Here is a 12,845-nt window from a genome sequence, read left to right as displayed (position 1 = left end):
TTACCTAGAGAATACTGGTGGCAGAGTTGACCAGAAACCCTTACCTAGAGAAGACAGGTGGCAGAGTTAACCAGAAACCCTTCACTAGATAAGATGGGTGGCAGAATGGACCAGAAATTCTTGGCTAGAGAAGAGGAATAGCAGAGTGGACAAGAAACCCTGGGCTAGAAATGATTGGTGGTAGAGTGGAACAGAAATTCTTGGCTAGAGAAGATAGTTGGCAGTTGGACCAGAAACCCTTGGCTAGAGAAGATTGGCACTATAGAGTGGATCAGAAATGTTTGGCTAGAGATGGTGGTAGATTGGACCAGAAACCCTTGTCTAGAGAAATGGGAAGCAGAGCAAGGTGTTCTGGTGGTTATCACAAATTGTAAAATTCTGCTTCTAATTAATTATATGTTGTTCAGATTTTTCAGAGAATTCCTTCACTGCATTAACAAACATTAAGATTTGTCAGTTATGCTGCCAAGTTATGAGTCTTTGGTGTGAGGGCAATCTGTAATTTTGTGACCTGATAGGGGAATAAACTTGAAGGACCTCAATTTTATGGTTGAAGATATAAATGTCCATTGTGAATACTAACATTGCATGTTGACATATTTCTACACTTGATCTTTCAGCTCTCATTTGAACAAACAATAAATCAGGTAGAGGCATTAACTGAGGATTAATATCATGCAATGAACTTGCATTCCCATCTATGGAGTAATCTTCTTAGATCCATACTATTTGAGGATGCATTAGCAACAGTCATGCACGACTTCAAGGCAATGAGCCGTCTTTTTAGAAGTGTATGATAATTCTAACTGATCATAAATTAATGCACCGTAGGAGCCATTTAGATTCACAACTTGCATATCAAATTCTTCTAGAGTTCAAAGCAATTAAATTGGAACAAATCTGGATATGCGTAAAACGATTTCAAATATTTTAATTATAGTCTTCTTTAATGCTTACCTTCTTCATCCAGTAAAATATTGTCTGGTTTGATGTCTCTATAATTCAAAGAAAATTCAAAGAAAATTCAAAGTTACAAAATATAAAACTAGATACATGTATATATACTATTTTATAGTGCTAGTCATATTACTGCATGCATCTGTACAAAGTTTTAAACTGGGGATAAACATTTTTGGTTTATAAATAGATTTCCTTTAGCACCATAAATTGGTGTTTGAATCCACGCATAAATAATAACTTATCAATAAAAAGTGTTTTTAATCATGTTAATGTGGTCTGTAGATTCCTTAATTACACAATAAATAACTATGTAAGAATAAATCTCAAAGATTTTCACTGAAAACTATGAGAGATACAGCTATATAAGTATTAGCCAATCAGAATCCAGCTATATAAGTATTAGCCAATTAGAATCCAGCACACATACATCCATTTTCTTGCATTCAATTTTGATAGTAGCAAAAAGTAGAAACCAATTATGCATGTGCATGCTTTCTTGCTAATTCAACCACCTCATCTTGTCTACACTACTAATATATGTTATAATAATAAGGTAAAATGCATATAAAAAAAAATAGGAAGGTTAAAGCTGTTTCAGTTGTATCAGTCATTTCAGTCCTTGCATGCACAAGGACCTTTGTTCCACACATATGGACAACATGCTTGTTAACCCTAAAAAATTTTCATCTCAATCGGATGAGTAGTTTCTGAGAACCCTCGTGGACAAGAAAGTACCAGAGAAGAAATTTCGAAAAAAGAAAGGAAAAACAATATGTTCCTAGAACATAATTAACCCTCCACAAAAATTAGTGATTTCACAGTATCTAATCAACTGGTCCAGTTTTCCAAACAGTCAGTTTTTCATCAAAATAATACATCTTAATTTGCACAAGGGAAATTAAGTTTTACTTTATGAGGACATAAAATAATCATAAAACCTGGGATATTTGTTTTAAGCAATACAATTTTAATTTCTCAGCGAATTATGGAACAAAATCTCTCTCTCTTGCAAAAAGCTTGTATTAAAAATATATGACTTTTTAAACTTTAATCTGCTAAAGAAAGATTTAATTCACTGTTTGAGCAAAACCAATTTTTGTAGCTGTTCAAGCTGTATGGCGGAGGAAGAATTGTGTGCTCAGGGAATTTCCCCTCCTAAAGAGGCTGTATACACGCTGGGGGTAATTGGCTTTTAACACTTTCAAATTACTTATTAATTGAATGAGCTTAAACAATGCTTAATCAAGCTGTCAGTAGAAGGCCTGCTCTGTATTCTTATTTGTCAAGGGAAATTCAGTGCAAATATGTATCTATAGGCAGAATAGTTCAAAATGCATATTTAAGCTTTTATAACATGTATAAAATACCTTATGGCATTAAAAAAAATATTATTCCAATTTTTAAAATCAAAAAATATTACCAACTTCAATTTCAAATGAAGTCAAAGTACATTAATTTGTATTCTCATACTTAAGCATTTATGTGTGTTTTGCAGAATTTTTGGAGTTACTGGTTTTTCAGGAGTGAAAAAAAAATTGCAGATTAAGAAATTCTATTACTTTTAAGTATCTTTTTCAATACTTGAGTTATCTCCCCTTAAAATGCTATTCCCTTTCTCATTAATAAATAAATATATGAGGGAATATTCTAAACCCTTAAAAAAGCATCTTAAAAGACAGTAAAAAATTATTTAAGCAATTCATAAATTGAGCTATTACTTTAAGTTAATGAATGGCAAACATCTAATGAACACACACTGTTTATAAGACATTAATACATGTATGTTGCATCACTAAAACTACAGTATTTCATTTTGTTTTTATACCTGTGAATAATATACTTCTTCCTTAGGTAGTCCAGTGCTAAAGCAATCTCACACACATAAAGCTTGATATGACTCTCATCGAATTGAACCTCTTGCTGAATATGGAACCTTAAATCCCCTCCCAAAAGTAGGTCAACAACCATAAACATATCCTCCTCGTCCTGGAATGTGTACCAGAGGTTGACGAGGAAAGGGTGGTCCAACGCTGACAGAATCTCCACCTCACGGAACACGTTCCGAACGGCATCTTTTCTGACACACATAGCCTTGTTCATGTATTTCATGGCATACATTTTCTTGTTGTCTTTCTTCTGCACAATGCATACCTATAGAGTAACATAGAGTTATATGAAAGCTAGTCGAAATATATATTCTTTGAACCAGTCTTGGTAATTAAACTTGATTACTCATCAAGTAATTGTTGGAACTATCAAGTCATATGTCTGTTCTTTCCTTGCCTTCCTTTGGTTTTTTTTTTTGGACATTGTTTGGCTCAGAGTATTTGTGATGAAACCTGGAAGCAACAATCTTATAAAAGAGGGATTTTTCTTGTAAGGAAAGTATCATCCCTCTTATTTTAGTTTCTGTGTTATTTAAATCAAACATAGAATTTCATAAACATTAATACAGTGAAAACTGTCTAATCTGACACTTGTACAATTAGTTTCACTGTGAATTCCGATCCTTATTTAAATTCCCTTTTACTGTTTTCTATATTCTTTACACTGTGTATTCCGACATCCTCTCTATTCCAACACAAAATTTTCTCCTACTACGTGTCAGATAAGAAAGGTTTCATACAATTTCTCTTCAATTTACACATTCATATATCTATTTTGAATCTATTTATTATAATATTTCAGAATTACTTATCTTTAACTAATTTCATGAACAATTGTAAAATTATTTGTGAATAATTCCTTATCATCTGTTAAATTAAAATGAAATACCATAATTATTCTGATGGAGAATTTAAGACTTAAAGTAAGTTGATGGATGTCGAGATTGTATTTTGCAAAGGTTTCTTGTTTTTCCCCATCAATTTTTTTGTGTTAATTTTTGATTTATCACAGCATATATATTTTGTACGCATCTGATAGCAACATGCCAACAGATTAATACAATTATCCACTATACTCTCTCTCCATTAGGATTTTCTCCAATCTCCAATGTTATTTCCTCCTTTTAGCTAGTGATTCTCAGCAGAAGCAATATTTTGTCTTTTATTGATAATGCAATGGTGCCATCAGATGATATCTACTTCATTTAATATATTGTTCGTGAAAAAAAAATAGAGAAGAAAAGATGATCTTACAATTGTATTTGACAAGCTATACAGACTTCCATGTTTTTTTTTTACCTAGTAAGTGTGGATTTACTCAGACACTATTTAATTTGCATGCAGTCAATATACCAATGTTACCTTCCCAAAACTCCCTTTTCCAATAGCTCGTAGAATTTGAAAGTGGTCGAAATTCACTGCAAAATTAAAAAAACAAAATTAAGAATCATTTAGAAAGTTAGAAAATTAAGAAAAAAGGAAACAGTAAGCTCATATCATAAACAAACTGTACTTTCCATGCATAGAAAAAAAAAATTGCGGTCATTCACCCCGCCTTCAAAACAAGATACTTATCCATGCATTTACGGATAATATGATTGTTAATAATCCATGTGACGGAGGGAGCCACCGCTTATTTTCCCTGCATACACATTAATTTTGATTTACACCACAGCTATAACGAGATTTCTAGGACTTTGTTTATAAGATAACTGACAGATCCATGCATACTTAACTAATTATTTGAACATTAGTTAATGTCGCCTGCTAAATCTTATTTCCTTTTTTTATCTTATAAATTTCTAAGTGAAGACTTTGCAAAGCAGATTCTTAGTCCAGGTTTATTAGTCCCTCCCTATTTGTCCAATAAATCAATTTTCTAATGATGGGCATGAAGAAAGTGCCTTGTTAATACCTTAAACATGACCACAGCATGTAAAACCATGCACCTAAATATCTAAAATAAAGATTGTGTGACTGACAAAAAAAAAAAAATTAAGATAATCAAAAAGTGTGAAATATTGAATCTCAATCTCAAGGATGTGAAAGAGTTGGGAAAAGATTGGTATTCCAGAAATCCAACCATGTTAAAGGTTGGGACCCGAGACCCAGTTCAACATATCCCTGGTATTCCAGAAGTTTGTATTCAAGACACTTTAAGTTTAACTCCATATCAGTACAAATAATTGCTACATTTCTTGATCATTTTTTTCACTTTTACATTTTAAGTTTACATTCTAGTATATATGTTTTATATGAAGCAGTGTGTGTCCATTGAATGTGTAGCTACTGTTATGTTCACATGAAAATCATTTAAGGATGTGTTCTGCTGAGATAACTGGTATTTAACTTTTCAATTTTGGCATTTATATTATATTGTGTTCATTGTTTGAAAAAAAAAATAACAAAGAGAAAAATATGAGTTAATGAGCATATTTATCACATAGATACAAGGTATTAAAAATATGCTGGGAAATCAGACTTTGTGGCTTTTTTCAAAGAAATATGGCTGGTATCAATATTATGATTATTTTGATAGATAAAACCAGAGGAGTTCTGTAAAAATGACTGACAAATCCTTTAAGGACATAATTATCAATAGTGCTCTTCCTTTTCACTATTTGCCAGTTTGGTTGCATGGCAAAAATAATATCATTGTCATAAACAAAAGTTATATATGGCATATATTTGCAAAAGGTAGATTTCCAAGTACTAAGGACTCCAAGAGAACCTGCATGGAAAATGATCTTCAAAATTAACATCATGCAAAAAAAAGGTCAGATGCAGTATCTGCAACTAATCTGATACCTTAATGTATCATCCATGCATAGCTTGGTCCTGAAACTGAGCTTATAACAACTGGTACTTCAAAAATGCACCTGCTTCAAGATTCCAACCCCTAGAATAATGCTCTCTCACTTCATTGTATCAAAAGTGATTTTAAAGTGCAATTTTATTGAGATGATTTTATGCAACTATAGGCAATTATATATTTTTTTAATACTCACTAGAAATATATCTATAGGACATGGATACCCCACCCAGGGTTCATTATAATGCATCATGAAAAGAAATGTACCTTAATTAATTCACTCTCTTTAAAAAAGACGATCCAGCTGTTTTGTCAAACTATAGACCTATTTCATTGTTAAGTTGTGTTGGTAAAGTCATGGAACGTATTGTATTTAAACACTTGTATAACTACTTTCATTGTAATAATATTTTTTACAAATACCAGGCTGGTTTCTTGCCTGGTCATTCTACGGTTTATCAATTGTTAGAAACATACGATAATATTGTTAGAAATATTGATGATGGTAAATCCAGTTGTATGATTTTTTGTGACTTATCTAAGGCCTTTGACCATGTCTGGCACAAAGGGCTCTTGTTTAAGCTAAACATGTATGGCATAGAGAGTAATATGTACTTTTGGATAAAAAGTTATTTAGAAAATAGAACACAAAGAGTTATTTACAAAAATTTGGTATCCCCTTCCGCTTCCTTATATGCCGGCGTTCCACAAGGCTCTGTATTAGGTCCATTATTATTTTTAATTTATGTAAATGATGTATCTGACAAGATGTCAAGCTTTTGTAGATTATTCGCTGATGATAACAGTTTGCAGTACGCATCTAAATGTGTTAAATCTATAGAAAGTAATCTGAATAATGATCTTTTATCTCTTGAAGAGTGGTCAAACAAATGGTTACTAAAATTTAATCCATCCAAAACTAAGGTTGTATTTTTTAGCACAAGAAAAAACATAGAACCTCCCAAACTCCTATTCCAAGATAGCCAATTAGAATATGTTCAAACTCATAAACATTTAGGGGTAACTTTTTCATATAACTTAAGTTGGTCAACTCACATTGAAATCTTACTGTCTAATGCATACAAAAAAATTGGTCTATTAAAAAAACTTAAATTTAAAATAAATCGAAAGACTCTTTCACTCATGTATACTTCATTTATCCGCCCTCAGCTCGAATACGCTTCAGTTGTATGGGGTGGTTGTCTAGCTATCGACTCTGAAAAATTAGAGAAATTGCAACTACACGCAGCACGGATTGTTACTGGCTTGACCTTAATTGCATCTAGAGACTCTTTGTACTTTGAAACAGGCTGGGAACCGCTCATTGATAGACGCAAGATTCAGAGATTGAATACCATGTATAAAATTCATAATAATTTAGTTCCTGATTATCTACGTGAAATTATACCTGAAATGCAATGTAATGCTTCCGCGTATACAACAAGAAACTCTCAAAATTATAATATACCCCTCTGTAGACTGCAAACATACAAATCATCATTTGTACCAACTGTAGTAAACGAGTGGAATTCTTTATCGCTAGACACCAGACTCTCGAGCTCCTTATCTGCTTTTAAAAGTAAAATCACACAAAAAATAACAATAGCCCCGCCTTATTTCAGTTTTGGAAAAAGACGCTACAATATACTGCACACTAGACTCCGACACAATTGTGTGCTAAACATTGATCTTTATAGGTGTAACATAATATCTAGTCCATTATGCTCTTGTGGTAAGGTAGAAGACACACATCATTATTTTTTCTCATGTCCTAATTACACTGAGGCCAGGAAAGATTTCTTCGATAAGTTTTTGAGATTTAATAAAGTTCATATTGTTGACACTCATACTTTACTCTGGGGGGATACCTCACTCAGTATTGCTGAAAATGAATATCTCTTCTCTATTGTTCAATCTTATATTCAGCATTCAGGCAGATTTAATTGATTTTTCTAAAAATGTGTATAGATAATAATTTAGCAGTATAATGTTTCTATGTTGTGAGTTAATTTACTTTGTACATGCTGTTGGACACGTCTGATTGAATTTTTGTGATATAACATGTAGGGAGAGGGCGAATTAAGTTTTTAGAACTTGTGCCCAATCCCATTGTATATATTTATTGCAATAAAATATGTTCAAATCAAATCATTCCTTGTTTCTAACTGGGGTACATGAGAAAATGTGAGGTCAAGGTCACAAGGAATGTTAAGGTCAGAAAACAATCTGATTAAAATCAGATCCTTTGATCTGCTCAGATAGATCGCTACACATGGTGTGACGATCTATGTGAGTGGATCAAAGGATCTGATTTTAATCAGATTGGGTCAGAAGAGTATGACACAGTTGAAAAGTTCTCACCAAATTGTGTTAGTGTGTGAAGTTTGATGAAAATATCTTGAATAAGTTTCTTTAAAACTGAGTTTTACTGTTTAAGACACATTAAATAGAATTAAGTCAAAGGTCATTGGGAGGGTCAAGGTAAAAGATTCTCACCAATATGTATCAATATTAAATTTGTAATTCAATAAAAAAAAAATCTTGAATAGTTTGTTTGAACACATTTTAAAACTGAGCTAAATGCAAATTTAACAAAAGTGAGGTCAAGGTCAAAAGGGAAGGTAAAGGTAAAAAAAAAAATGCAGTTGAATAGCTCTCACTAATATGAATTGGCAAATGAAGATTGATAAAAATATCTTCAAGTTGAATATTTTCTTTGAAACTCAGCTAAACACAAATTTAAGAAAAGTGAGGTCAAAGCTCAAAGGATAGGTCAGGTAAAAAATGTTGATGCAGTTGAATAGCTCTCATAAATTTGTATCATCATCTGAAGTTTGATTAAAATATCTTGGATAATTTCTTTGAAACTGAGCTAAACACAAAGTTTGACAGACATTCACTCACTGAAGAACAGAAGGCAAACATGATAATTAAACACTATAAATTATGAACTAGCCATATTCATGGTGGAGCATAGAAATTATAAATAAAATTGACAGGTATTTGACCCCTCTGCTTTAAACTGTCTAAATGCAGAATATTTTCTCATCTACATCATGAAATAATTTAGGTATGAACTTTATCGCACCCTATATCAGATTCCTTTTACACTTAACACTTTCCATCAAAAATTAAAGCTATGCATGTAACCTTCCAATGTTAATATAAACAATGGATGATTGAAATACACTTTATATAAACTCAACTCTCTAGTTCTAAGTAAACTGCATTGATTTATGTACGCCAACCTAATTCAATTTAGCCGCCAATCCTCAGATGGAATCTGACATCTCCTATATATTTAATCAATGCTTCAATTCAGCACACATAAGTAAGAAAGGTTAAGTCCTGGTTCTTCATGTGGCAAGTATTATAAATTAAAAGAAGTTCCAAAGAAATATAACATATATCAAAAAGATTCCATCAATTCATCAAGAATTCATAAAGATATGTTAGGAAAATATTGTTCACCAAAGAATTGGTTTAAGATATTGTGTTCTTATATCTCTTATATTGTCAAATGTAAACAACACATGGTTCCTGGGGCAAAGGAAACATGCATAGGCAGTTTCATGTGATCTGATGACTACTGGTGTTCCAATCGTCGATTATAATCGAAAATCAGTCTATTGCTGGCATAATCCAAGCGCTTGATTGCAAAATTTTTATTCTGATTAATTGGTTTATTATTTGTTTCTTTACAAGCGTAATAGTTTTTAAGCCGAATATTCCAGCTGCCGCTTATCTGTAAACTTATTTGTGTATCAGAATGGCACAGACGAACAGACAATATTGTATCCATTACTGGGTAACAAACCACGTTCCCGGGTATGGACGTAAGTTTTATATCTGTACAGTGTATGAAGAAAAACAGATTCACACTAAATAAAACACTCAGCAAATTCTTTCCGATACCCATTACTACTGATGACCCAATATTCATAATTTTACATGAAAATAAAAAGAATATATTTTTAATAAAAAATCTTTTTTAAGATGATTCAGGTTAGTGTTGTGGCCTATGGGTCTCTTGTTTAGTTTTTTTCACAATCTGAAAGGAATTATTTGAAGTTCAATCTTTGACTCATGAATGAACAACATATGAATTTGTATTGGCAAAAAATACATTCAAGAACATGATGAATGCAGTTGGAATTTTAGTCTACGATGATTAATAGTACGTACATATCATTTATAATACAATTCCTATAACCCTGTACATACACTTATTAATATAAACAAGCTAATTCATGGACTTTGTGTCTCTAGCTTAAGGGAAAAAAAAGGGTGGAAGACCTGAAAAAATGCAGATGGAGAAAGAAAAACTAAGGTTGACCTTGACCATTCAGCTTTTGACCTTAGAGTCAATAGGGGTCTTTTTTAAGTTAAAGACATCTTCATGACCTTAGATTTCAATGCAAAGACAGAGAACAAAAGTTATCATATGAAAACTATGCATGTATGAATTTCTGAACTCGGTCTTTGACCTTTTGACCCCAAAATCAATTATTGGAGTCTTTTTTTTAATCATTTGATTAAAGAAATAAAATTTCATTGCAAAACCTAAAAGAGAAATATAGTAATATCACCAGGAAACGATTTAATAAAAGATATAAATTTTTGACCTTAAACTTTTGACTAAAAGTAAAACTCAATTTAGGTCTTCTTTAAATAATTGAGAGTTATGATAAAAGATTACATTGAAAAAGCTCAAGGAAGAGCAATTTATAAATTTCCGACCTTGACCTTTTTGACCTCGAAATCAGTAGGGTTCTTCTTAAAGGTCACTGAGAGTTATATAAAATTTCATTGAAAAGGCTGAAAGAAAACTAGAGTTATCATTCTCAAACCATTTTTTGCAATTTATGATAATTTCTGACTTGACCTTTGACCTTCTGATCTCAAAATCAATAGAAATCTTCTTTACACCATAGGGAGTTGTGATATATGTATATAATTTCATTGCAAAAGCTCAAAGGCTTTTTGAGATACGCATGCAGCTATCACAATGTGCTGTAGAATCACTTCATGTTGGACAATTAATGTTCATGTACAAACAAAATTTTACTGGTTCATGAGAGCGTAATTTCCTTGGCAACTCATACTGTAATGTATACTGCATGTTCAAGGACCTGACACAATGCCAAAATTATTGTTCATAGAGATATAAATTCATGGGAAAGGGTGACCCACAGAGTCTCCAAAACATTGGTCCCCATGAACAATGATGATTCCACAATAATTTTAGATATTTACGTACCTTCTCCATGGGCATCAAAGGAATCCTTTCTTCCAGAGGAGGAGTTACCCATCCTGATTCCTCTTTACAAAGTCAGCCACAGACAAATAAGACGTCACACATCTAAAATGATAAAAGTAACTTTATACACTTCATCAGTTCAGGAATTAAATCCAATAATGGCACCTTTAGCAGGGTTTGCGTTGTAGTCTTTACTTTTCGCTGCTTATACGACTGGATAGAATAACCCAATTTATATCAAAACCAATGATCTAAACTTATGAAAAAAAACAAAAAAATTTTTACAAAACTTTTCTTAATTATATTCAAATTTTAACACTGATAAAATGTAAATAATGAACAGTTAAATATTTGGCAATGCTCTCTTGATTTATACCCGCAGAATCATTTTAGAAAATCAGGACACACTGTGTATATATGTAGAATATACTGTTTTGTTCTTTCATACGATAACCATTGCTTAGGTCTTGACCATCCATTAAAATTTTCCTGATTTTGCCGATGTTGTGTTTACACTACCCTTATCATACTCCATCAAATTGATTGCTGTCCCACCCACCAGTGTACTGAAAAGTCAGAGGTTTAAAATTACATCAGTACCCAGGGTTCGAAATTCACTATATACAACTCGCAAAACGCGAGTTAGAATTCCCAAATTGCGAGTTAAAAATTAGGTAACTCGCAAAAACTTGCGAGTTGAGATTTTTGCATTGAAACTGTAACAAATTATATAATATGACAGAACACAATGCTTCTGATTTAAATCAGTAATTTAACTAAAATTCACACTGTAGTTGTATTTTATGTATTGTACAGTTGTTACTTTTTCCTTAAGTTACATGTATTTGATTTATATAAATGTAACTTTATATGAAAATTGCGAGTAGTCTTGTAAAATTGCGAGTTCACTTTCTTGGTACTCGCAATTATTTGCGAGTTGTAATTCTAGGGAGTTTCTAACCCTGGTACCCAAGGCAACTGACATGAAGGTAAATCATTCTAAATTATTTTCTTCTGTGCATTTCTTGATTTCCCACATATTTTCTGAGACAGAACACATTAAAACTGCCTATCTTGCACGTATTTTTTTCCTTCAAAAAATTTGCTTTTTCGTCAAATTTATGTGGTCATTATATAAAAAACAATGCCTGCATCATTATATGGTATATGTAGCACTTACTCATTATTTGCTTAAATTATGTGATTGAGCAAGGGATATTTTGACAATTTTAATCTAACCCGGGCCATGTTAACATGGTTAGCAAAAGAAAAGGATGCCTGCTGTACCTGGATTTCATATCTTCTCCAACTCTGAAACTAGAACATTAACTACTCATGGCTGTTCTCTAGACTGATATGCATGAGTAGATCTTTGTCAGACAATAACCTCATAATCATAATACTTTGTTTTCACTGCAAACTTATACAAGTAGAAAGTAGAAACATATGTTTTCAAATCACATATCGAATCTACTTCTTTAAGGATTGTAGTAAAGAATAGCTCCTAAATTTAAATAATTTGTGTTATAAAACATGGCTGCTGATTTGCTTAAATAAATTGTAGATGTATAGAGATAAAAATACATTTTATAAGAAAACATATTTCCTTCTAGAGATAAAAATACATCCTAAAAGAAAACATATTTCCTTTTCTCAAGATAAAAAATAGCCTAATTTTCATGCTAATTCAGTTTTTAAAATGTATACAATATTATTTTTTGAAAATGGAAGTGATCTTATCCAACTTGAGATGAAAATTGAAAAAAAAAATGTCTTTGAAAATAATAAATTTCATAAATCTATATACACAGAATATGTAAAGGTTTCTAAATTGACAGTGTCTCACTCTAAAGCTGGAGATAGCATCTTCTGAAAAATCAATATACTTATACCAGAAGTCTTCTGGCAGAATCATCCCTCAAACTGC

The 12,845-nt window shown here is 31.9% G+C and overlaps 1 protein-coding gene across 1 annotated transcript in view; it reads right to left on the bottom strand.

Moving 5' to 3' along the window:
- Positions 1-12,845, bottom strand: part of LOC133188596 (serine/threonine-protein kinase 32B-like) — a 31,880-nt gene that overhangs the window by 16,899 nt on the left and 2,136 nt on the right. The window contains exons 2-5 of the mRNA XM_061324085.1: positions 10,919-11,020; positions 4,209-4,264; positions 2,786-3,111; positions 958-995 (exon numbers count right to left, since the gene is read on the bottom strand). Coding sequence (XP_061180069.1) covers positions 958-995; positions 2,786-3,111; positions 4,209-4,264; positions 10,919-10,970 — 472 coding nt within the window. The 5' untranslated portion in view covers positions 10,971-11,020. The remainder of the gene's footprint in view (positions 1-957; positions 996-2,785; positions 3,112-4,208; positions 4,265-10,918; positions 11,021-12,845) is intronic.

This window comes from Saccostrea echinata, unplaced genomic scaffold, assembly GCF_033153115.1.
Source record: "Saccostrea echinata isolate AGI-Se365-2 ecotype Australia unplaced genomic scaffold, CSIRO_AGI_Sech_v1 ptg000016l, whole genome shotgun sequence".
Classification (NCBI taxonomy): Eukaryota; Metazoa; Mollusca; class Bivalvia; order Ostreida; family Ostreidae; genus Saccostrea; species Saccostrea echinata.
This window is presented reverse-complemented; position numbering and strand designations above follow the sequence as displayed.